Source organism: Chionomys nivalis, chromosome 5 (genome assembly GCF_950005125.1).
Source record: "Chionomys nivalis chromosome 5, mChiNiv1.1, whole genome shotgun sequence".
Taxonomy (NCBI): Eukaryota; Metazoa; Chordata; class Mammalia; order Rodentia; family Cricetidae; genus Chionomys; species Chionomys nivalis.
In genome coordinates, this window is record NC_080090.1 from 97,816,877 (window position 1) to 97,843,077 (window position 26,201).

The 26,201-nt window shown below is 48.9% G+C and overlaps 1 protein-coding gene across 1 annotated transcript in view; it reads right to left on the reverse strand.

Moving 5' to 3' along the window:
• Window positions 1–4,481: 4,481 nt before the first annotated feature.
• Window positions 4,482–26,201, reverse strand: part of Ccdc93 (coiled-coil domain containing 93) — a 68,839-nt gene continuing 47,119 nt past the window's right edge. Inside the window, exons 14-24 of the mRNA XM_057769461.1 lie at window positions 24,404–24,477; window positions 23,279–23,360; window positions 22,615–22,680; window positions 19,777–19,830; window positions 18,045–18,107; window positions 13,267–13,375; window positions 12,086–12,168; window positions 10,836–10,873; window positions 8,954–9,038; window positions 7,054–7,167; window positions 4,482–4,883 (exon numbers count right to left, since the gene is read on the reverse strand). Of these exons, the coding sequence (XP_057625444.1) occupies window positions 4,830–4,883; window positions 7,054–7,167; window positions 8,954–9,038; window positions 10,836–10,873; window positions 12,086–12,168; window positions 13,267–13,375; window positions 18,045–18,107; window positions 19,777–19,830; window positions 22,615–22,680; window positions 23,279–23,360; window positions 24,404–24,477 (822 nt within the window). The 3' untranslated portion in view covers window positions 4,482–4,829. The remainder of the gene's footprint in view (window positions 4,884–7,053; window positions 7,168–8,953; window positions 9,039–10,835; window positions 10,874–12,085; window positions 12,169–13,266; window positions 13,376–18,044; window positions 18,108–19,776; window positions 19,831–22,614; window positions 22,681–23,278; window positions 23,361–24,403; window positions 24,478–26,201) is intronic.

Genomic DNA, 26,201 nt, shown 5'->3' on the forward strand with positions numbered 1-26,201 from the left:
AACAAGGCGGGCAAGGTCCCTGCTTCTACTGCCCTCACACATTCCAAAGAGGGAAGATGCAGACCTTACAAAGGACTGGGGGCCGTAAGCAGTGACATGTGTCATTAGGACAGACAACAGGGGTGTGGTGGGTGGACTGTGATATGATCAGGAGGCCAATGTAAAAGGGAACACACAGGTGATCAAAAGCCACTACCCCAAATCAGGGAGAAGACAGAGTCCTCTTCAGGGGGTACATGGGGAAAATATCCACGGAGGGTGAGCTTGGGCCATCTAGGAAACTGACTGATGGGGATACAGATGCGATCCCAAAACCCACTCATGATCTTACAAATCATATTTATTCTGAGAAGATGGAACACATGCATTACTTTTTTGTATGCGTGTGCTCCTATATGTGCACGTGGTATACGTGTGCACGTGCGTGTATGTGCCTGCGCATGTGAAGGCCAGAGGACAACTCAGACGGCTTCTTGATTGCGCTCCACCTTATTTTATGAGACAGGTTTTCTCACTGAACACGAAGCTTACCAATTCAGTTAGTCTGGCTGGTCAGCAAGGCCCAGAGATCCTTCAGTCCCTGCCTCTCTAGTGCTGGGAATACACGAGCATACGGCCAGGCCTGGCTTTTTACATGGATACTGGGGATCCTAACCAAGGTCCTCATGCTTGCAAGGCAAGCGCTTTACTGACTTTTGATGTACAACTTTGGCCTACCGCCACCTGCTGCTAGGGGGAGAGCATGGCAGGCTCTAAGAGGCATCTCATAAGGCTCTTCCTCTGGCCACGTTCAGCTCCAAGAACAGACAGTAGCATTACTCATCACTGCACTGCTCTGTATTAAGGTGTCCTTTCTCTTGGTGACCAACCCCAGCAATGAATACATCATACAACACTTCCCTACAGTATTTCTCAAGGTGTATTTCAATTTAACCACCTGAATCTTCACAAGCAAAGTCATGGCTAGAAGTTACTTCTAGAACGCCCAGTCCCCTTAAACTGACCATCCACCACCTGGAGAACAGGCAGGCTAGAACCACGGGGAGCAGAGGGAATGTGGAATGGACAGGCTGCAGGGCAGGATGGGGTCCCAGATACCCCTTCAGGTGGTGCCTACTATACTCAGGATAGGTAAGAGTCTGCCAAAGTAACAATTCATGGGAATGACACTCTGTGAGGTATGAAGAGGGCTGCTGGATGGCCTGCCCCTTGCTTTGTTCAAGGTTTCGGGAGATCTCCAGGAACATTCTGGAGAGGAAAAGCCCTGCCTGGTGACCCACGCTGGTTTGGTTCCTCTACCAGTCTGTGTCTTCACTGTTCTTGAACCAAGGGCTACAGACCAGAACCCCATTTGCAAGATCAGGCTAACAGGAGCTTATGCCCAGCATGGACTCTGCTTCAGTAGGAAAAACACCACCCCTCTGGATGCAGGTTGGCAGTTGTTCGGTGGTACTATGTGCTGCCCTGTGGTGCAGCATGGGAACATGGAAAAACATGTCCCCACATCCTCCCAGTCTTTTAACTATTACCTTATTCTAGCCCAGCTCACAGCTGCTCTGAGCCTGATTGCTATCAGAGCACCCCTGGGTACTCCATGAGAAGCAAGGAGGAGTGAAGGCAGCTCCTGACCTGACCTGCAGACTGGTCCTAAGAATGCAGGGCACTGGGCACCAGCCCTGTCAACAATCTCACTGCTCTGAGTCTGGTTTCTCTTAAACTGCACACTGGGAAAAAAAAAAGTCACTTACAGACGTTTCTCCACTGTCTTATAATTCTGGTAAAAAGCCAGTAAGCTCAGAACTCAATGCTATAACATGTCTGGGCACAGAATGACACTGCCCTGGTAGGCCCCTCCCTTTCACTAGTCTCCAGGTAGATTCTGAAATGACCAGGCCCCTTGGGGAAACTCCTCAGCCTACTTCATGCTGGAAGGTGCTATCTTATGTTTCAGGATGTCGGAAGCAAATGTAGGATTCTCAGTGCTGGCTTCTGCAGCCTAATTCAAAGAGTGTTCAACCAATCTAGTCAACCCAGAAGGCTTCTAAATACAGGTTAGCCATTGCTCATGTTTTCCCACTAGAACACCAGATGGTAAGACACTACTACTTTAGACACCACATACTTTGAATGTCGGACACATTCTCTGTAGGACAGAGAAATCACGGTAGATCCAAGCCAGGGCTTTCTCCCTGCTGGCTAGCTTTCACAGTGGCAGATGTTGCTGCACGGACAGCTGCGGGGAGGATGTCGTCAACAGTCTTACCCAGCTATGGACTTGCATGCTATAATACCAACCAGCCTGGCAAGATGTGAGCATTGGTGCAATAGTGGAATGGCTGTTAGGGGGGCAGCCAACTGCATTTTGTTTAGATCTGTGGCCTGCTCCTCCGGAAGGAGTTCCACCTGGCACTGCAGAGCTAGCAACACGTATCTCTCACCACCTGTATTAGGTCTTGTGAACTAAAAACTGGGACAAGGTATCTATCAATATCTCCCTCCTAGGAGTGATCAAGCTTTTGATGTTATAACACGATACTGTCATCTACAACGCTTACAGAGTACACAGGGTAAAGAAGCAGAGAGGGAAAAGAACCTCCATGTTTTAAACCACTTTAGAATATTGTATTGGACCACATTCACAGCTATCCCTGGCTGCGGGCAGCCTGTGGCTGAACATGCTTACGGCCATACCAAAGTAACCCCCCGGAAACAATACCAAATAAAGGCTTCCATCTCCAAAACCAATTATGGTTGCTTTAGATCAGGTATTTCATACCTCTCCCAGACACAGGTAGTAGGCTCTAGAGACCTTGAACCTCACCTGTTCCCACTTCCCTCCCTACACCTGAGGTCAAACACTGACATCAGAGTTCTGGGTTGACGATCTTCCTCTCAAGGTAAGGTGATGATCCTCTCTGAACTGGGAGTTCTAACATAGTCAAGATGCTGCCTCCTCCCTCAGAGCATCACTCCACAGCTGAGCCTTTCACAGTGCTCCTGTGACCACCAGGTCCCAGCGGAGGTAGAGGTGCGCACATGGCTCACTGTGAAGTGGGCTGGCATAGGGGGGTGATGCTTTAGGTGCTGCCGCTCCTATCCAGCTCATCACAGCTCAGTGACCCCTAGGGCAGGAATTCATGACGTTCTTAGGCCTGCACGGGAGACAGAGTCTTCTGTAGCCAGGCTGGTTTCCAGTTTGCTGTTCAATCTAGAATAACCTTGACGTCCTGCTCCTCCTGACTCTACTTCCTGGGAGCTAGGATCCCAAGTGTACCTACCATGCCTGGTTTATGTGATGTTAGGGATGGAACCTAGGCAAGTGCTCTACCAACTGCCCCCAGCACCTCTTTCCTCTGAGTCCGTATGACTCCTGCCTTTCTTAACCACATACATTAGGAAACAAAAAATGAACAGTGCTTCTGTGACTGCACAGTGCTCCACCTGCCTCCCATATCTATGCTTCTGTCAAATGGTCCAACCTGCTGTTCAGATCATGTGTGTGCCAAATCTTTGCAGACTAGAGCACAAACCTCACACTGGGGTTTACTGAGCATGACCTAGTTGCTAGGTTCTTGATTGCTGGGGGAGAACTTGGCAATCGCTTTGCTCAGGTCATTTCCAGAGCCTAAAACCAATCCTTCGGGGGCTATTAAAGGCCCTTCCTCCTATTTCAGCTAACATCCTGTTCCTTTTAGATCTAGCCCAAGTATTGTTTCCTGCATGGAGTCCTTGTGCCCCTCTGTACAAATCTGCCGCTCCTCCCTGCTCAGCCCCTGCTATCTTTTCCCATGCCTGTGCTGATGATACTGAACAGCATACACATCTTAGTCTTTACTTAGATCCCGACGTCTGCAGTGCAGGAACATGGGGCATGCCTCAAACAAGGACCCATCCTGATGTGGGAGGCTTCAATGCTAATTGAAGAGTCCTCAGTGGAAGGTGCATTTGCAGTGTTTCCACCAGGTGAGCCTGGTGATTTGCAGGGTTGAAGGACAATACCAACACCCTGACAGCTCTCCTTGACCACAGGTAGCCTGAGGGTTGGACATACACAGCCATGCCAAAGGAAACACTAGAGAAGCATGGCTCCACATGAAGGGTTCCCATCTCTAAAACCCATCACGGTCACTTTATATTATATCAGTCTTCCCACCTAGACAAGTGAACGCCAGTCAACCTGAACCTCTCCTACACCCATGGGCAAATTGCTCAGCATGCCAGCCCAGCCTATAGTCCATATGCACTGTGAGAGGCCAGAACAAAAGGCACAACGGTTGGGGCATAGCCAAAGCCAGCAACATGAATGGGCTGGCTGCTCACTCAGCAGCCTGCGGAAGCATTACAAGGGACAAGCTTTAGGGGTGAAGAGGGTTGTATCTGCTCTCTGTCCCCTGCTAGATGCCAGAAAAGAAAGGGACAATGCTCTGTATTCTGCTACATTTAACCCAGGGCTCATTTTTCAGCAGTTGCTCAATTAATACTTGCTGAACATAATGCTCTTTATTCTCAGGGCCCGTACAAGTCCGGGTACCTTCATAAATGCAGTGTTACTGGAGAAAAAAGTTGAGTGGACAGAGTGAATGAGCACTGCCCATGATTCTTCACAGGGTCCTAGGATGCCACTCAAGCCACGGTGTCACTCTGTCTGAGGCCACCAGCTGCAGCCAAGAGAGATGAAATGAAACAGTAGAAAGAAAACACCCATCCAGAGAGCTGAAATGAATCTTCCTGCATCTCTCCACGGCCACTTTCAGAACCATTTCGGGATCCTGTAGTCTGTACACGCCATTAGAAAAGTACCAACAACATACAGAGGTGGAGCTGGACGCTCAGGAGGCCTTGGCTTTGATCTTGGACAGCAGCAGCTCGTTTTTTCGGCCCTCCTGGGAAAGCAGAGGAAGAGGACAGCAATGAGCGTTAGTCACCGGCACTCACATGGGTCTCCAAAGATACCCCAGCTTTACACGCAGTCTTAACTGCCGTTCCCTTTTTGACACAGTCTCACATTGCCGAAGTTGGTCTTGAACTGGCTACAAAGCCAAAGATGGCCTTGAATCTCTGATCCTCCTGCCTCTACTTCCCGAGTACTAGAATTACAGATGCGCCGGGATCTAAGCCGGTGTTCTGGACTGCCAGGCAAACACTCTACCATGCTGTCTCCCGGCATGACACTGCTTGCTGACCTACTGACCTGTGTCATGACAGGGTGGTGAAACCTCTGGGCTGAAGACAGGAGACCAGGCCGTCATTCCTACAGACAGAACTTTCTAAACTCTCCCAGGGGACAGAAGCAGAAAGCTTATTTGCCAGTCTGCTTGAGAGGAAAGGAGGGGAGAAGGGGCCTTGGAGACTGTACCCTAAAAGCTGAGCAAGGTAGCTTTAGTGTACACACAGCAGGTGAAAGAGAGAGGTTTTAATAGTGAAGATGCCGGGTATTCTTTGCCTTAAGAAGTAAGTGCACAGAAGACACAATGAGAGGCGTTTATGAAAGGAACCAAACACTTTGAGTGCCATCACTGAGGGAAGTCACTGGCCCCACTTCCTGCCAATGGTGTCCAGTGTCCTGAGTTACCAGTTACCCTTCTGGATTCCCTTCTTCTGGCAAATTCTAGAGTTGTCCACCTGACAGTTCAACCCCAGGTCCTTGCCAAAGCATTCTTATGTCTCTAACCAAAAGGAAGCTGAGAGACTGGGGAGATGGCTCAGCGGGCAAGTGTGCCCAATGAGCAAGTAGGAAGACCCGAGTCTGGAAAGATGGGCAGGACCGTGCACACGTCTGTAACCCTGGTGCTGTGGGCATGCAGACAGATGACTGCTGGGTCTTTCTGCCTCCCAGTCTAGCTCTAGACCCAGTGGGAGATCCTGCCTCAAAGGAATATAGTGGACGGATGAGAGAGCAGATGTCTAATAGCCTCTAGTCTCTGCACAGACGAGCATGGACATGCACTTGCACACACACGTGCATCACATATGTGCTCCACACCAGTCATCAGGAGCTTCCTGCGCCTCAGGACGCTAGGCTGCTCGCTGACGTGCTCTCGCTTTCCCTACAGCCGAGCCCTGCTCAGCCTGCAGAGTCCGCCCTGGCCGCAAATCTGCACTCTCTATCGCGAAGCTGACGCTATTACTTTATTATGTCTTATTCACTAGGGCTCCTGTTCATTTGCTTCTTAGCTTCTCATCTGTCTACTTCAGCACAGCACAGCCCCGTAGGGACAGACACCACGTCTGTTTTACAACCTGGCTTATGCCAGAGGCACAGGCAGAGCTGGGAGAACATTTGGAAGGATGAGATTTGTTGCTATGCCCCTAGACAGGTGTACAGTTGCCAAAGATACTCATAAAACAGAGGGTAGGCAAAGTGGAGAAGAATAAGGTGGAAGAAGAGGCAGAATAATCTTTAAAAATAAACAAAAACACTATGAACATAAAATGTTTTCATTTTGCTCGTGTGTATGTGTGTGTGTGCTTGCACACGTGTGTGCATTGCTTATGGAGGTCAGAGGTCAGGCTTAGCTGCTGCTCTTCAGGCATTGTCTACCTTCTTTTTCAAATGATATTTTCTATTTATTTATTTTGTGTGTACGTGTGTGCCTGCCACAGAGATCACAGGGCAACTTGTGAGGTTGGTTCCCTCCTCCCACCATGTGGGCACTGCCTACTGAAGCCAAGTCGCCAAGCTTGGTAGAAAACGTCTTTACTTTCAAAGCCATCTTGCTGGCCCTACCTTACTTTTCTGAGACAGGGTATCTCCCTGGCCTGAAACTCATGGGGTAGACTAGGCTGAGTGGCCAACAAGCCCCAGAGTTCTCCTGCCTCCTCTTCCCCAGCACTGAGATTATAAGTGGGTTCCATACCTGTTTTTTTTTTTTTTTTTTTCTCCCCTGTGAGTTCTGGGGACCAAATTCCAGTTCTCCTGCTTTCATTGCAAGCGCCTCACTGACAGAACTCAGTTCTCGCCAGCCCCCAGCTCTGGATTTTAAGGGTGTATCTTGAGGTGAGGTGAATGAGCACTTGATTTTGGCTATGACCTGTCTGGCCCGCACCACTCACCTCTTTGAACTCTTTTACGGTCTTGAAGTAAAGCCGCTGCTTTTCCAGCAGCTCCAGGTACTGATCATTCAACTGGTCCCTTCTCATTTTGTTCTCCTGTTTCTTCTTTTCCATCTGTTGTAAACATTTCAGAGAATGAATGAATAGTCATTCTGACAGCGACTACCACAGGCATCTGACTAACTTTCGCATCTGTTTCTTCCAAGCCTCCCTTCTAAACATAATTTCTCTGGCTGGCCTGTTTTCTTGAATGATAGATACCATCTGCAGGCTCTATAATCTATTCGGCAACTTAACTGCCGTGGAACATTAGAGGAACAGCATGGAGAGATTCTCAGCCGGGCACGACTTTGTCTTTAGAGGGTATTTATGAGTGTCTGCAAGACGTCTGGGCGTCACGACTGCAAGGAAGGACTTGTCAGCACCACCAGCAAGAAGAAGCTGCTCACTGCCCTTCAGGTCCGCGACTGTGATAAGGAAAAGGATTATCTGGCCCGGAATGTCGGCTGTGTTGTAGGTGAGTAACCCTGATGTATATTGTTGTGTATTTATAATAAAATAGCCCATCACCCTTTCATTTATTGCAACTGCACCATAGGATAAACTACTTACAATTACTTTGACTACGTTATAGGTTGTTTCCCTCTGATCTTATACACAGACACTAGATGCTGACTTCAAGGGATTTTCTAAGGTAGCCAAAAGCTCAGGGAGGCTATGAGTAGAGATTGGAGGACAGCTTGTCTCTCCTTCCATCATGTGCCTATACCCAGTGAGCCACCTAGTTGGCCCCACCTTGTTTTAGAGACAGGGACTATCACTGGCTTGAAACTTGCCAAGTACCCCATCAAGCCCCAGGGACGCTCCTGTCTTCAGGTTCCCAGCTCCACAAATACAAGAATACACTAACACCACTGCATGTGACATTTTCTCAGGGTTCTAGGGACTAAACTCAGGTCCTTTGTTAGTAAGGGAACACCTACAGAGATCCTAAAATTATCAGTGAACAAACAAAGTCTTTGTTCTCACGAGGCACACCCTGGCGACTGGTGCTGTGCCAAACTAAACCAACCAACCAGCCAATCGACCAAGCAAACGCACACTACAGGTTCTCAGCGGCAGCAGTGCTGAGGAAAACGAAATGGAGTGAGATGGTGAGGGTGTGGACTCTGTGATGCACAAAGATTGGGGGCGGGGGGCATTTGCTCTGAGGAGGGACAACTCGGCAGAACCAGGAGTGGTGTGTGCAGTGTTTCCTGAAGCCACCCAGGAGGTGAAGGCAGGAAGACTTTGTGTCCAGAGCAGATGCTGCCTGCAAGTAGCCATGATGGTGTGTGTGCACGCATGTATATGTAGTTATGTGCATGATTATGTGTGCACAGGTCAAGGGATAAACTTGGCTGACAGCCCTCACCTTTTTTCTAAGACAGGTTTCTACCTGGCCTAGGACTGGTTAAGTAGGCTAGGAGGGCTGGTCAGTGAGCCCCAGGGATCCCCATGGCTGTCCCCAGCATCAGAATCATAAGCACATGCCACCACGTCCACTTCCTTTACGCGGAAGGAATTAGGTTTAGGAGTGAAATGTCATGAGATCAGTGAGCGGGGAGGAGGGGGCTGGAGGCGAGAGGCAGGCTGCTAGCAGAGGACAATTCTTATCTGTAGAGCAGGGGAGGGGTAGGATCGCTCATTTAACACAGTCTACGGGGGGTAGTACAGTCCCTGGCATACATAATGTTTACTGCCTGGAAGCTGTGATTCACAGCAGTGTGGAGGCCTGCCCCTCCACAGAGTCTCATGTCTGGTGCAGGCCATGTGGAAGGATGCAGTCAGGAAGGAAAGCCTACACCTAGGACCTCCTCACCACCACAGAGGCTGCGGGCTGTAGAATAAGCTAGCTGACCTTCATTCTGTTTTGTTTAATGCCTTCGACGATTTGTTCCATCTGCCTTAAAAACTGATCCCGGGAAGCAGGGGAGGCCATGGCTCTGAAAGAGAAATCAAGCAGAGGTAGGTCCAGTCCATGGGACTGTTAGAAACGGGGTGGGGACATCTGGATTGTGCCCCAACAGTCAAGGAGGTCTTTGCAGGGCACAGTGGATCCAGAGGGCCACCAAGAATAGCAGGCAGGCAGTACTCCGAACCTCTGACCTGGTAACCGAATGTGAATCCTGTTTCCCATTCTCCCTAAGTTCCTGGGGCGACGGACTGCAGAGGAACAACTCTCTAACTAGATGGAGATGGGTTCTGAGGAAAACCATGCAGTCGAGGAGACCATGCTGTCCTCTAGCTACACAGACAGTCAGTGTGCCCCCTTCAGCAGCAGAATGCACACAGGCAACTTTGGGGGGGGGGGCTTCCCTTCCATGCACTTTTCAGCTTCTTCCTTTCAACTTTTAACCAATCTGTATTTTTCAACATAAAATAAATAAAAATAATAAAAATGCCATTTGCCATGAACGACAACTACATATTAAGGAATTAATTCAGTCTTGTTTTTAAGAATCTGAGGACAGGGAGACGTTAACTAGAACTAGGGGCCATGTTCTGAGTATTCCTAGATCTGAGTTGGGAAGCCTAAGCCATGTCGGAGGCAGCAGGTGGGGCAGTTCCCGCTGTGCCCGCTACACCTTCCTACCACAGCCAGCTCTGTTGAGGGACGGCAACCAGGAGGCTCAGGGCATGGGGCTCACAGCAGTGGGGATTCTCCCAGAGAGTGGCTGGTAGAGCAGAACTGTTGTGGATATCAGGGAGACGGTACAACTGTCTGAGAAGGGAGGGCATCAGGACCCAAAGGCAGGTGCCACACCTGCACCTCCCAGGACTATGGGTGCTGACTTTTCCCCTTCTTTCCCTTGCATGCTGTGGTCCCAAGGATCCAATTCAGGTTCAGGTTTCACGGAGAATGCCTTAGCTCTGCTGTGTTTGAATCAGAAAAGATGTAGAAACCCCTGGTTCTGAGAGAACTTGGTCTTAGAATGTTTGTGGTGTCCTGCCAGGGACCCACAGAGGCTTGGACTAGGAAAAGGAAGCATGCTATTCTGGAAGCAAGTCTTAGGCTACCAGGAAGGTGGGCAGCTAGCTCACCCTGGGTACACTCCAGAGCTGGTGTTACCTGGTAGCCTTGCTATATGATTTACAGAGATGCCCTTGCTACACATATTATTCTACTTTTTGAGATAGAATCTCATGTAGCCTAGGCTGGCCCTGAACACACTTCGTAGTCAAAAATAACCTTAAACTCTTGATTCTCCTAAGCACTGGGATTACAGGCATATTGTATACTAAGAAGTCCCAGCTTATGCGGTACTGGGAACTGAGCACAGGCTTCATGCTCTGTGTAAGAATTCCTCCGCTGAGCTGAATCCCCCAGTTCAGAGGATGTATGCTAACTCACATAATATACCTTCAGGCATCTGTCTTCAGGGTCTGCCCTCCTTGGTTTTTGAGGCAGGCTATCTCAACGGCCTAGAATTCACCAAATAGGCTAGGCTGGCTGGACAGTGGCCCCCAAGAATCTCCCGTCTCCACCCCCTCAGCTCTGGGGTTACAATCACAACACTACACTCGATTTTCCATCTGAGGGTTCTGGGATGGAACTCGGGTACTCGTTATCCACAGTATTCCAGTTTGCGGAGCCTTCCATGAAGGTGTCTGCCCTGAGTGGAGTAGGGAGAGTGAGGGGTCCACGCCCCAGCACCAGGCTGTTCATTCACCACACAGCTCTCCCTCACACTACAGCAAGATCAGGAGAGCAGCCAGGGAGCAGGGGGTGTGGTACTTACTGTGAGAAGTTCTCGTGAATCGAGTTAAGCAGGCTAATCTGGGGAGTGAAAAAGAAACACATAAGTAGGAGCTGGAAGGGTTCCCATAGCACCTCAGTCATTGCTGGGAAGTTTGCCTAGGACTGGGCTAACGCCATTGAAAGGAGCCAAGAGCTGTCAAAGTAACACACGAGAGGAGAAAAGAAAGAGCACCATGTTCTTGCCTGCATAGTTTTCCTCCAGGAACCCATTTCTATCGACTTAAAACTTTCCTTAGGTGCACGACTGCAAGAACGTGGAAGGACAGCTCTTTGAACGGCCCAGTCACCAGCTGGGAGGACTCTAGTGGCAGGGCTCTTCAGACAAACTGCCAGCACAGGTCATTTTTGTCTTCCCAAACATCACTCTATTTTGAGGCTATTGGCCCAGGATGGGCCAGTGGGGCCGGCACAGAGAAGATACTAACCGTCTCCCACAGTCCCACTCCCACCCAACATGGCCGGACACTAGGTGGCCCTGAGAGCTTCCTTTAAGGTCCTGTTCCCATGGAAACTATCTCTGCCCTCATATCTGGATCCTCCATCTGCCCTTGTGAGGCATGCCGGGAAGAGCTCTGCTTTATAAGACAGGGTTTCTCACTGGCCTGAAGCTTATCAAGGAGGTTAGGACAGGGGTGAAGCAGTGATCCCAGGGATCTATCTGTCTCTGCCTCCCCAGTGCTGGGATTACAAGCATATACCATGCCTGCTTTTTTAAAAATGTGGGTTCTGGGGATTGAACGCAGGACCTCATGTGTGGAGGGCAAGCACTTTATGGAAGAAGCCATCTTCTGAGCCTCTCGTCAAGGTGTTTCACACATGATACACAACAGGCGAACATCAGCTTCACTTCACTGCAGGGAACTCCCAGGCAGTATCCTACTTTGCAGTGATAAACCTCTGCACCTGGCCCAGGAAGGGAGTGTCTCTGCTTACACTAAATGCCCCCATCACAGGCTCTAGGTTCATCCGCATTTTCCGGAGCTGTGTGCCGTCAGTGGCTCATCTGAGTTGTTTTCTTTCTATACAGGCTCTCACTCAGGCCAGCACAATGGCTTAGAACAAAGGTGCCTGCTGCCAACCCTGAAGACCCGAGTTCTAGTCTGGAGCCCACATGTGGTAGGGAGAGAGCTAGCTCCTACAAGCTGTCCTCTGAACTACACAATGCACCCCCCTGCAATAAACTTTCAAATGTAATAAAAAGAAAACAAATAATCAAATTAAGGCTCTTACCTCCTTTTCCAGATACACTTTTCTGTCATCCAAAGTGTTATACAAAGTGAAGAACTGCTTGGTTTCCTTGTGCACCGCAGAAACTGCCAAAGAGATCAGCATTCCAGTGTAAGAGCATCAGCCAACCAAAGCATCCCAACCCTGGCAGTGTGTGCCAGGACCTCATGCCCACTTAACCATCATGGCAGCCTATGTCTCTGTGTGCACATGTTTGTACGCAGGTACACGTGCATGCGGAGGCCTGAGGTGAACACTGGGTACCTTCCTCAACCCCTCTTTGCCTTATTTCTGAGGCAAACTCCTTCACTGAACCTGGAGCCCACTTTCTAAGCTGGGCTGGCTGCCCAGCAAGCTTCAGCAACCCGCCTGTCTCCACCTCCCCAGTGTATGTGCCATGCTTGACTTTATGAAGAATGTGTGTGTGTGTGTCCTTTGCCTGCATGCATGTATGTGCACAACATATGTGTGTGCCTGGTGCTCATGGAGGGTGTTGGAGCTCCTGAAACTAGAGTTATGGACATCTGTGACCTGTCATGCGGGTGCTAGGAATTTAGCCTAGGTCCTCTGCAAAAACAAGGACACTGAACTACTCAGCCATCTCACCAGACCTTTTTTTTTTTTTTAAAACAACATACTTCTCAGGACGGAGATCAAACTCAAGTGCTTATGCTTATAAGGCAAGCGCTTTATTAACTGAACAGTCTCCCTAAGATCCTGAGGGTGGCTTTGAGCCTGACATGATGTAGTCACTGGGTCGGCTGAGGGGAGACTGGTCCTGGATTATGAGGAGACTATGATGGTCTAAAGCAACTCCAGTGAGACTCTGTGGAGTACCACTGAAGACCACCTGGAGATGCTGGGGTGGGGATGCTTCATAAGAAACTGGGAAGAGGAAGGGGCTCAGGGGACTGCACACAGCTAACCACCAACACAGCTGGCCAAAGTCAGTTTGGATGCAGGTACACGTGCATGCGGAAGATCATGAACCCCTCTACAGAGTGGACAGTCGGACATCAGGATAGCTCCCTGGGCTGTCCAACAGGCCCGATGATGAGGCAAGGTCCCTCTCAAGGTGGAACTTGTGGACTGTGCTCTCCAATGCTGCACCACACTAAACTTGACAGAACCCCTGCCTCGCATCCCTAATGGGGCCCAACTGTCTGTTTGATCAATGCACCTACTCTGGCGGTAGAGTTCAATAAATCGCTTCTGATACTGTATTAGCTCAGCTCGACTGGGCACTTCGTCAATCTTGCGATGCAAAATCGCTATTTCTCGATTTCTTCTGGCCTAAATGTAAAGACAGGGAGAGAAGACTTGGTGAAAGGATTCCTGGATTTGCTTGTGCCCCCACATGCTGAGCTAGCCACAAAGATACACATTTGGCTAGTGGCTTGGGGTCCTCACGTGGGATTGTAACTGACTTTCCCATTTTCTGACCTGTGCAGAGGCTGCTGACCAGAACCACAGAACCACAGGGCAACTGACCTGAGTACAGGTAGCGACAGGAGAGCCCCAGATGACAGGTGCTACCTGTTGCCCCTCTAAGCTGCACTCTGAATCCCTCAGCCTACTTGGAGGCCCGTAATTGACTTCTCAAACCCTGTCACAGACAGACTGTCCTATCAGCTGTACAGGAGACAGCAGGCTGTTGTGTGGGGACTGTGTCACAGAACCAAGTCACTTAGTTATGTCTGACTCTCAGGACCTGGGCTGAGCACTGCTGTTCTCCTCAGCCTTCGTCCCTCCTTGCCATGGCCCCACCAGTCCTCTGGCCTATTATCTCAGCAGCAGGGACAGACTTCTAATTTCCAAGGAAACACAGTGTCTAAGCAGGAAACCCACTCTTGAAACTTAAGTCCAGTCTATGCATCTCCGGACAGAAGGATGCAGGCCAAGGGTAGGTTCCTCTGTTCATCTCCCCAGGAATATTAGGGTACAACAAATCAATCTTCAAAATTTTTAAAAATTACATTTGTTTCTATCTATCTATCTATCTATCTATCTATCTATCTATCTATCTATCATCTATCTATCATCTATCTATCTATCTATCTATCTATCTATCTATCTATCTATCTATCTATCTATCTATTATACACGTGCCATGGTAGGGGTGGAATTCAGAGGACAATTTGTGGAAGTCCTGTCCTTCCACCATGAGTCCTGGTGATAGAATTTAGGTTGTAAAGGATGGAACATACCCCTAGGTGGAGACATGCCCTTGTCTCCTCCCTGAAGGGTTGGTTAGTCCAGTAGGGCAGGGCAGGGACCAGGCCAAAAGACTATCCCTATGTCAAAGTAACTTTCCTTCCCAGAATTCCTGCTTCCTAATGCGGTCCCTATGAACCACCACCAAGCCTGGCTGGGCCTGCCTGCCTGTCTTCCTGAGTCCAGATTCAGAAGGGCGTAACTATTCCTTTATCTTTCCTCTGTCCTTTTCTTTCAAATGCTTGCAAGAGTCTAACCATATTTTTAAAATGACTAACTAATGAGACTGGGTTTTGTCTTTCTAAAGCTCCTGTACCTTCTGGGTGACTGACTTCCAGGGTTACCTTCATTCTCCTTCCCCCTAAGATCCACAGCCTGCCTGCCTTGGGGTTTTCCTTCTAAACTCTATTTAACAAGTTGCTCTTGAGCTTCTGTTTGAGTTTGTTCTTAATTCTTTTATTAATGAAACCAAGAACTCCAGGAGGAAACCCCCGATGTCCCGAGCATTGTATGATGTCTCTATTGGACTCCCCAGGATTTCCAGCAACACGTCTCTACTGCTAACTTGTTAAAAGGCAGAAGAAATGAAGCCACCCCCAGACCCCGACACAGCATACACGTCACCAAGTTTGGTGGCAAGCGTCTTTACTGTAGGAGCCATCTCACACATGCACGCATGGCACCTTTTCATTGTGCCTTTACTTCTAGAATGTTCTGCGTGTATGTGGGTGCCTATGGATACACTGGCTGTTCAACAGTCAAATCTGCTCAAGCCCTTCACTTTAAAAAACTCTTTTCCTGAGCCACACCAGCCTCTTGCCTTCTTCTCTTTGTATCACTCTGACAGCCAGGCATGCCTGACTAGCCATGACGCCTAGGAAAGACGTAAAGGAGATGCCCGCTGTCCAGCTGTCTGCAAATGGGGCAGGCTCCAGGGCTGCAGCTTTCGTGAGTTGTCGCTTGTGTTAGGCAGGGCTTTTTGAGTAGTCATCCCTGCTCCTTATAAGATACCCCTCGCCATCACTTCTGTAAGTAACCCCAATAAAAACTCACGGCTTCACCAAGGGGACTTTGGCGGGATCATTACTTTGACCTGTAGCAGCGTGTGTCTTGTGTCTAGCTAGGGGAGGTCTCGCCCGACTTTAGTGCCACTTCAGAGTTCTGGGGCACAATGAATGGAGGAGTCTGAGCTGCTAGCGCCTCCAGTCCTGAACTGTTTCCCATATATATGTTTTCTTTTTCTCTTTTTTCCTTTTATTGAAAATATATTCTTTTCTCATACAATATACCCTGATTATAGTTTCGTCTCCCTCTACTCCTCCCTGTTCCTCCCCACCTTTCTGCCCTATGGATCTACTTCCTTTCTCTCATTAGAAAAGAACAGAATAACAACCAAACACGATAAAATAAAATATAATAAGATGAAGCAAAAGCTATCATACCGAAGATGGACATGGCAACCCAATGCCCAGCCTTTGTGAGCTGCCCGTGGTTCCTCTCGCACCCCTCTCTCTTGTTCTTGCTCTACTTGCTCACGAGGGTTTGGTCTTGAGTCTTGCCCACACTTCCACAGCCTTAGTTAGCAACCGCACACTGAGGAACGAGTTCTCCAGCCCAAACGCTTCGGAGTTGGAGCTGATGCAGACCATGCTTCCCACAATGCTACCTGGTGGATTACTGGCCCCTTCACTTTTTCGTGTGTGCATGGTGTATACATGTGGTGTTTGTGCTTGTGCACATATATGCACACGCACATAAAGACCTAAAGTCAATGGCAGGGATCATCCTGTCATTCTTCCACTCTATCCATTGAGGCAGGGTGTCTCGATCACACCCAGAGCTCAGACAGGACGAGTTTTGCTAACCAGCTTGCTCTGGGGATCTTCTGTCTCCCTCTGAAGTGTTATTACAGGTGGGCCACTATGTTCAAATGGGATTTATGTGGCTTCCAGGAATTTGATCTCTGGTCTACACACTTGTAAGGCAAGTACTTTTTAAACCAAGGAGCTGACTTCCAGCGAACCCCACTCCCCACCCAGCAGGGACTTTACTGACACTTGTCTTCAGACTGCCGCCTGAATCCCTTCCCTTTATGCCCATTCTCAATGAGTTTCGTGTGTCTATACCTTTGGGTCAGACACCTGAGCATCAGCCTTGACCCCCTTGCATCCAGGCATCACTAGATTCCATCAGATAGAGCACCTCACCTTCCCCTGGCATCTCCATTCACAGATCTTGCTGCCTCTACCCAGACAAGCCCTCAGCAAGCTACTGGCTTCCTTAAGTTCTCTTCAAGTTTGGCCCCAGCCTTGTCTTAGTAGTTTAGGTGGCACTGCCCACATAAACAGCCTGTACTTTGGCACATATGAGTAGATCTTGGTCTTCAAATAACCAGTTCCCAGAGGGCAGGTCATCTCAGCTCTTGTTATTAGGACCCAATGCAAGGCTGAAAAAGTACGAAGTAGCCACTCAGGGTCTCCAAACAGCATCAGGGCACATATTGTATTAATTCTATGTATCTTTAAATATTTGCACTTGGTCTTGCTGAAGGCTGAGAAGCCATTATTAAATATTTGAAAGGTAGTCATGCATGGCGGTGCATATCTATAACCCCAGCACTTGGGAGATGGAGGCAGGATTATCAGAAGTTTAAGGCCAGCTGTGACGAGACACAGAGTTTAAGGCAGTCTGAGCTAGAAGATTCTCTCTCAAAAACTAAAAAAGAGAATAGTACTCTTGTATCAAGGACATATTCAACCACTCTGAAGTTAACCAAACATCTCACAGAACAGGATGGGAATAACCCCACACAGGCCCTTGAAGCTCCCTGGCCATTCCTCCCAAAGCTTGGCTTTCTCCTCCCAAAGGAAAGAAAAGTGTCCAAACCAACAGGGACACAAGGCCAAGGGTCGTCTGTGGGTTTGAATCCCCGTGAGCCAGGCACTGGCAATATAAAGGGCTTAGAAATACAGTGTCAGCTGTGGCTAGGTTTGGAGCTGGCTCTCCAACCTCCCCACCCCATATGTTACACTACTCTCTCAGATTCCCAGTTATTAAGTAGACCTGAACTTGAATCCTGCCTTGGGGACCTATGCAAGGCTTGCCTTTGGAAAAATAGCATACTTGAAGCATTTTAAAAAACCGATTTAATTTTTTTTTATCATTTTATGTGTATGGGTGTTTTGCCTATATGTGTGTGTATGCCTATGTGCCATGTGGGTCCTCAGAACTGGAGCAGAAGATGTGAGCAGCCACGTGGGTGCTGGGAATTGAACCAGAGTCATCTGAAAGAGCAGCCAGTACTCTTAACTGCTGGGCCATCTCTTCAGCGCCCCCTCCTTATTTTCCTTTTTACTGATATGCAGTTGTGTGTGTTTGTATGGTGTGTGTGCACGTGAGTGTGCGCGCCAGATCCCCTGGAGTTGGAGCTTCAGGTGGTTATGAGGCAACTGATATGGGGTCCTCCACAAGAGCAGTGTTCTTAACTTCTTAACCATCTCTCCGCCCCCCTGAACTCATTTTCTCCATACAGTGTATGAGGCTAACCATGTCTGCTCTGTAAGGTGAAGTTCAACTCCAGAGAGCAATGCTGAAAGCGACAGCCCTGTGAAGTCGCCCGTGACACTGTTGGCAACAGCTCAGACCAGAGCCTGGCCTCTCGAGCTCTCACACACCTTTGCCTCCCACTCAGCCACAGGACACCCCTGTCAGCCAGGCATATCTGTGCATGCTGGTCTTGGACACCCACCTGCAACAAGCGGATCTTGTACAGCTTCTCTTTCTCCATGTTGTACCGTCTGTCCAGGTCCTCCTAAGAGTGATAACAGGCAAGTTATCTAGATTGGAGCTTCCATTCCCTGACGGAGCCTCAAGTTCCTTCTCTCAGATGGCCAAGTTTAATGGCCACCCATGAGACACTTTCACACTGTCTCCTAACACCTTTTCTTCTGTCAGCATCCCGGATGAATTCAATGTTCTTTTCAGAAGGAAAAAAGTATTTATTATTACCGGGGGGGGGGGGAGGGGAGGGGAGCATAAATGTGGAGGTCAGAAGGCAACTCAGTGGAGTTGGTTCTCCCCTTCCACCTTCTGTGGGTTCTGGGGATTGAACTCATGGCATCAGGCTTGCAAGGCAAGTACTGTACTCAGCAGCCCTAAATCCAATGCTCTTAACTGAGTACCTCCTAACGACTCCTGCAGCCCCCGCCCCATAACCAGGAACATCGTCAACAAAAGAAAGACCACACACTACCTTAAGAGTCTTTGTCCTGCCGGGCGGTGGTGGCGCACGCCTTTAATCCCAGCACTTGGGAGGCAGAGGCAGGCGGATCTCTGTGAGTTCGAGACCAGCCTGGTCTACAAGAGCTAGTTCCAGGATAGGCTCCAAAACCACAGAGAAACCCTGTCTCAAAAAACCAAAAAAAAAAAAAGAGTCTTTGTCCTACGCCTCTGGGTTTTCAGCTAACAATGGTTTTCTGATTATGTTTCTGCCTGGACCTGAGGCATCCAAAATGGTAGAACCACTAACCCTACATGTCTGTTTAAACTTGTGTCAATTAAAATAAGGAAAACCTCAGTCCCCCAGTTTCCATAGGCATGCACTGTGTGTGGGAAGACGCTGATGCGAACATTTTCAACATTACACAGAGTTCTCTGGGACAGAGTTAATGCACAGGTGTGGCTCCACATTGAACCTAGACAGGGAAAAGCAGCTGCACAGTCTGTTGTCCCAGAGAAAACTACAGAAGGGGCACGCATGCACACATGAACACTCACAGCACAAGCAGTTTCTTGGACAGGGCTCAGCTAAAGGTGACATCTAACATATAGCTGTAGGAGTCCCATGTCCTAACAGGTTATGAAGAAACACCCTAACAGTCCTGCTTGGAGGAGGGCCCTGCTTCTGACCTGGTCCTCTTTCTTTCTCCTTACATGTGACAAGTATTGTTTTAACTCATAACAAGGTTCAGTAGACTAGAACAGGCTACGGAAAGCCTATACCTTTGAACCATGCCTGACTAGAGTTGTACTGGAATACAGTCATGGATATTCATTTATAATACATGCGACACAATGTCATCACTTACAACATTCATGCTTGGAAAATGTGCAATCAAGTTACCAAAAAAATCCCCTGATAATATTGTAAGTAAGATTAACTGTGTTGAGCTGCACGTCGGATCCCCTGACGCACAGCCAGTTCGGCAGCTGGAGCGGTGGTCTGCTACAATACAGCAGCACAGAAGGCACTTTCCCCTCAGCCCCACTCTCTCGCCCCTCAGTGCTTATGTGGCTGATGCAAGCCTCTTTCACCTCAGGAATGAAAGGTCTCATATGGTACCATGCCCCCGGAGGGCAGCAGCGGAGAAGGTGGCTGTACAGACTAGACAGGAGGCCGGGAAAGCTGTCAGGACAAGAGCAGGAAGGAGGCTGACCCATCTCTCAGGACAATGGTGGGCCACGGAGGAGGAGATACTTACATTGTGAATCATGGTGGAGGTCGTGGCACTCTGTGGCTCTCCACTGGAGGAAGTCTGAAAGGATGAAAACAGGGTCATCACCTCTGCTCAGTGAGCAGCAGAGAGATGCTGAGTGTCTAGGCTTCAGACAGGAGCCGGGAGGGGCGACCATGGAGCTGAAATGACCTCGTTTTTCTGAAGAGTAGTCAGACTGTCTGAGAAACCCAGATTTTAGACTGTTCTCTGACGTTTGTCAGGTACACTCCAACAAGCTCCACTGTAGTGTGGGCTGGATGTTGGTGCCTTCCTCGATCACTCTCTACCTTATTTACTTAAAGAAAAACCATTATATTTATTTATGTATCAAATGTACGTATATTCTCGTTTGTGTGTGTTTACGTCAGAGGACAGCTTGCTGTTCTTCCTCTCTACTGTGGTCATCAGGCTTGTTGGTAAGCACTCTCACCTGATGAACCACCTCGCCTTATTTTCTTGAGCCTCAGTCTCTTCACTGAACCTGGAACTTAAACAGTTTGGCTAACCAGCTGGCCAGCGAGCTTCAGGGGTCCTTCAGTATCCACCGCCTTACTGCCTGGCTCCTACAAGGGTGATGGAATCCAAACTGGAGTCTTTGTGCTTGCACAGCAAACAGCTTATCCTCTGAGCCAGCTCCCCAGTCTCCTGTGGTTCACTTTCCATAGAAGAATCCCTCTGATAGGAGGTAATGAGATAAAAATGTGATCTCTGCCAATTCAGGGGCCAGAGGAACTGACAATGCCGGAGGCTCAGCGCTGGGGAAGTACCGGAGGCCAGCCTGGGCTGCATGCCTACCGCTGCTGTTCACTCCTCCTCTCCCTCACAGAGGTGGGCACCTCTGGCGGAAATGACACCACCGCTCTAAGGCCAGGGTCTCTCTGGCTAGGGGCAGCACTTCTCCATGGTCTAGTGTCCACTGGAGAGTGCTGGGCATGGTGGTGGGGCAGCTGGAAGAGCATCAGCAACATCAGTGCTGGGGGCTTGGGCAGGATGTTTCCTTCCCTGACCTTCCCATTCCCCCTGCTACAAGGGCAGGGCAGGTTCAGTGAGTGGGCTCCAGGGCCATGACCAGCCCACATCTGGGGAGAAGGCAGGCTTTGAATGAAGTGTGGTCAGAAAAATCAAAATCCAAGAGATCCACAGGGTCTGATGGCCCAGGCCGTAACCCCAGCTACTCAAGGCAAAGTGGAGAAAATTTAAAGAGACAGGCTAAGTGGGAAATGGAGCTCAGACATTTGTTATGAAGGGAGGGATCAGAGTTTTCGGACCTTTGGCTGAAGGAATCACTTGAATAAGACCTAAGGAAATTGGTGGGAGTAATCGCAGCACTCAGGAGGCAAAGAAAGGCAGATCTCTGAGTTCAAGGCCAGCCTGTTCTACAGAGCAAGTCCCAGGACTGTTACACAGAGAAAATTCTGTCTTGAGAAAAACCAAACCAAATCAAAAAAATCCAAGAAAATTACAGGAGAAGTTGAGAAATACAATTTGTATTGAGTGTGGTGTGTGTTAAGGTATACTCATGTGACTAGTGCGGTGTGTGTTAAAGTATACTCGTGTGAATAGTGCGGTGTGTGTTAAGGTATACTCGTGTGTTGAGTGTGATATGTGTTAAGGTATACTCGTGTGTAGAGGCTGGAGGAAGGCGTCCAGTGTTCTGCTCTATTTCTCTGCCTTATTCTCTTGAGACAGAGTTGTACACTGGACCTGGAAGTAGGCCGACAGTTAGAAAGCACCACAAATCCCCATCTCCATCTGTTAAATTGGGAGCATAACCCCAGTCCCTGGCATCCATCCCAGCCCCCTGGCCTGGGAGTTGCCTTGCTCTGGACTCTAAATCCCAACATGCCAGGTCTTGACCCCTCCGTGAGGGAGGGTCAGGACCACTCCACAGGGTATTTAAGCGGGCTCACAGAGAAGGAACATGTGGTTCCAGGTTTGCATGTGTTCACCCCTTTTCTGTCTCCCCTGCCATGTTCTCGGCCAGCCGAGAGCACTGCTACTTAATAAAACATGGGCATTTAATTTGATTTAATTTGACCTAATTGGATTTCTTTGCGCTGGCCGTGTTAGGATTTTTTTCCTAACACCATCCACTACAATGATAGGGCTATCCGCTCTTTCAGCCATGTGTGGCCTTTTCTTAAAACAGGAAATATTTATATTTTATGTGTATGAGTGGTTTCACCCACATCGTATGCTGTGCACCACCTAGATCATCAGACACCAGAACTGGAGTTAGAGAAGGCTGAGTCGCTGTGTGCATACTAGGAAGTGAATGCGTGCCCTGCAAGAGCAGCAGGTGCTCTCACCAACCCTGGGGACTGTACATTCAGAGACCCAGCTCAGGAAGTTGGCAGTCCTTTGGGAATATGATTAATGGTTGGTGCTAGGGGCATGGCCATCTACTCCGGCCTTGATATAGCTGTTGCCATCTTTAAACAGAGTAGCAGGGCTGGGCAGCATAAGACCCTCACATGATCAGACCTTTTAACAGCCCATCATGCAGGAAGAGAGAGGCTCATGAGAGCCTCCCCTCCTCAAGCCGTGTGAGAGGTGAGCTACTGACTGAAGTGGGTCTCTCGGCACCGCTGCAGGTCTTTGTGCAGCTGACTGTGACACCCAACCCCCTCTAACTAACCCCAATAAACATACTTTTGGTTCACCAAACTGGATTTAGACAGAAGGAGGGCCTGGCAGTGCCCTTTCTGGCTGGAGTGAATGACTGTCTTCATGTCTCCCCAGGAAGAGTCACGGCACCAAATTGCTACAATCTTCCCAGCCAGAAAGCAGCTGATGGTACCGAGGGTTAACTGAAGCCTTTACCTTGTCGCCTGGTGTTCTCTCAGCTTTCAGGGTCTCAATTTCCTGCTGCAGACGAGCCATCTCCTCCTGGAAAAGCAAGGTGAACCTTTACAAAGCTCAGATAAGCTAATGACTGAAGGTAACCGTTAACTTCATCATATGTGGTTTGTTTTTACGTTTGTGTTTGTGTGCACGTGTGTGGACACATGCATGCAACTGGTGTGTATTTGCATGTGTGCACTCATGCTCATATGTGCACCACAGCAAATGTGTAGAGGTCAGACCTACAGGATAACTTTTTTTTTCTTCCACAGTGAGCATCCCAGGGACTGAGCTCAGGTTGTCAGGCTTGGTGGCAAGCACCATTATCTGCTGAGCCATCTTCCCTGCCCAGTTTAAGTATTCAATGGCGATGTTTCATCTTCACTTTCACTAGTGTGCACCAGGACAAAAGCCAACAGGGAACCAGGCGCTCTGCTCTCACTGGCAAGCTCGTCCCTTCCTGGGAAAGAGCTCTTTCTCCTGGGCTTGCAAGAGCAGAAAGCACCTTCCCCATAGAGTCACCTCCTCAGCCTGAGGCAGCTTACACTGCACTGCCCTGGCTAGCAGGCCCCAGAGCACAGGGGAGGGAAGCCAAGCGCCTGGGCAGAGCTCTGCCTGTCCACCCATGCCACACAGCACTTACCCGGCAGTGTGCCTTAAACTCCTGCTCCTGGCTTTTCAGATTCTCATTCATGGCTACGAGGGCTCTCAGGCTCTGGAGAATGCTGAGGAGGAAAGGCCAAGGGCACAGGGCAGGCCATTACCATCTGCTTTTACAAACTGAGGATAAAGCCACATCAAGACTACAAGGCGCTCCTTCTTACGTTCCTCTGTTTTCCCCAAGGGTGTGACTGGAGAGCCACAAGCGGTCGTGATTTCTGACTATGCATTTGGACCCTCAAGCCTAGGAGGAGACAAAACACCTAGGACAGGACTCTGGAATGTGAAGGTCAATTCTGGAGATGTCAATGAGCTTCAGTGGTACACATTTATTCAGTTGTGCTCAGGGTAAACACTCTGTGTGTGTGTGCGTGCATACATGTGTACATTCATGTGGAGGCCAGGGACAGTCGCAAATGTTCTTCTTCAGGTGCTAGCCCGTTTTGTTTTGTTTTTTTAAACTAAAACCTATTGTATTATATTTATTTAGTATGTGTGAGGAGCATGCTTGTGCAGCAGGTGTGGGAGTCTCCTTCTACCACGTGGCTCCAGGAACTGAACTCAGGTCGTCAGGCTGCACAGTAAGCACTTTGCCCCACAGAGGTATCTCAGCACCTTTTCCTCCTTGTGTTTTGAGACAGGGTCTCTCACTGGCCTGAGACTGGCCAGGTAGTTTAGACTGGCTGACCCAGCAAGTGCCAGGGACCTTGTTTCTACCTCCCTGGCTCTAGGATAACAAGCATGTACCACCATACCCAGCCTTTTCAGATTGGATGAGAGACATCAAACTTAGGTTCTCATGCTTAAAAAGCAAGAACTTTAGCCACTAAGCCCCCAGTTCTGTTTCACTGTTTTTAAAACCAGAACACCACTGCTTAGATCAGAAGGAGAGCTAAGGGAAGGTGGGTGACTCAGTGTGGTCCAAGAATTTCAGCGAGCATCAGGGTGACTGCTGGTCCCTTCTGGATGGTCATGTGACATTATCTGAACAGAAGTGGAGCCCCAGCCCATGACCTCTGGCTATTCTGTCCCTTAATCAGATAAATCAAGCCTCAGACCCTGCAGTCAATTTCGTCAAAGGGCTAATAGCACCTGCGAAACCCCTTACCTTGGGTCGGCTTTGGCTTCTAATTTCTCCAGGGCTGCCTGTTCTTTGTCTAGCTTCTCACCATGATTCTTCAGCTGCAAGAAAGAACAGAGGCATCATTGGCTACAGAGACTTAAAAGAAAAAAAAAAGGTATGCTCCATGACCCAGCCCCATCCCTGGCTCACTTGGTCACTTGGGATAGACGACTGAACCACTGGTTTTGGTTGTGCACTGAGAAAAACAGATGGGTCAGACAGATGGGATGGAGGGGGAGAAGCAGGAGCGAGGTCAGAACCATAATTTGCTAAATGTTGCACTGGCTATGGAAACACTGAGGAAGACTTCACAGTACAGCAGGAGAGGTGGGAAAGCCCAAGGTGGTACAGAGGAGGAGGAGGGGAGGGGAGAGAGGGAGGGAAAGAAAGCGAGAGAAACTATCAGATCAGCACTGTCATGGTAGGGTTAAAGCTTCCCAGCCTCTTGAATGCTATATTCCTGGTTTATGTCAACTTGACACAAACTAGAGTCATCTGAAAGGCCTCAGTTTAGAAAATGCCTCCATAAGACCCAACTGTAAGGCATGTTCTTAATTAGTGATTAATGGGGGAGGACCCAGCCCATTGTGGGTAGGGCCATCCCTGGGCTGCTGGCCCTGGGTTCTATAAGAAAGCAGGCTGAGCAAGTCATGGGAAGTGAGCCAGTAAGCATCATCCTATTGACCCTATGGTCCCTGCATCAGCTCCCGCCTCCAGGTTCCTGCCTGGCTTGTGTTCCTGTCCTGACTTCCTGTGATGATGAGCTGTGAGGTGGAAACTTGAGCTCAACAAACCCTTTCCTCCCTGACTTGCTTTTTGGTCATGGTGTTTTGCTGCAGCAATAGAAACTCTAAAACCAATATTTTACCTTCTTTTGATTTAGCAAATGGAAAAGTCTTTAAGAAAACACAGATTTTAATGCACAGAAATATACTTTTGTGTGTGTCATGTGAGCGAGCACTTGCTAGTGCAAGACGTGTATGTGGAGGTAGAGGCTCAGGTCCCGAAGTTCTTCAATTTTTGCTTCTTCATCCTTATCTTTTAAGACCTGATCTGTCACTGAAAGAAAAAGTCAAGGAACTGCTAGCCTACTCGGCCGGTGAGCCACTGGGATCCATCAGCTTCGTGTTTCAGGGCTGGGCTTACAAGTGCCACCACTATGCCAGGCTGCTATGAGGATAATCAGGTCCTGAACAGAGGTCCTTATGCTCACACAGCGAGCACTTTACCCACTGAGCCATCTCCCCAACCCATCTACTGTTATTGTTTTTACTATATCTTTTACAATGATCTAGAAAATGAGGTCTAACGTCATGAACACAGTGAACTCCCAAGCACCTGAAGAAATATTTACACATGGGCTGATGACATGGCTCACGAGCGGCACTTGCTGCCACTCCTCGAAATCTGAGTTCAGTTCCTGGACTCTGCATGGTTGAAGAGAACCAACTTCCACAAGTTATCCTCTGACCTCCACACATGCGCTGTGGCACGCTTACCAGACCAGCCCCCCTCCACCCCATACATAGACATTTTTCAGAGGAAATGTGCACAAGCATGCAGAATATAATTGCTATGTAACCATAAAAGAGTCCTTTACACTCAGAAGATCCTGGCTGTAATCACCACCCTGGAGTGGGTGGAGAGATGGCGCGTTACAGGAGTTCACATTTTGTGTTTTGCAAATTTCTGAACCATGTGAGCATGTGATGTATTCAAAACAAAACAAAACAAGTTTCAAAGTTTCCTAGCTGAAAATGGCAGTGTCAGATCAAACCCTTCT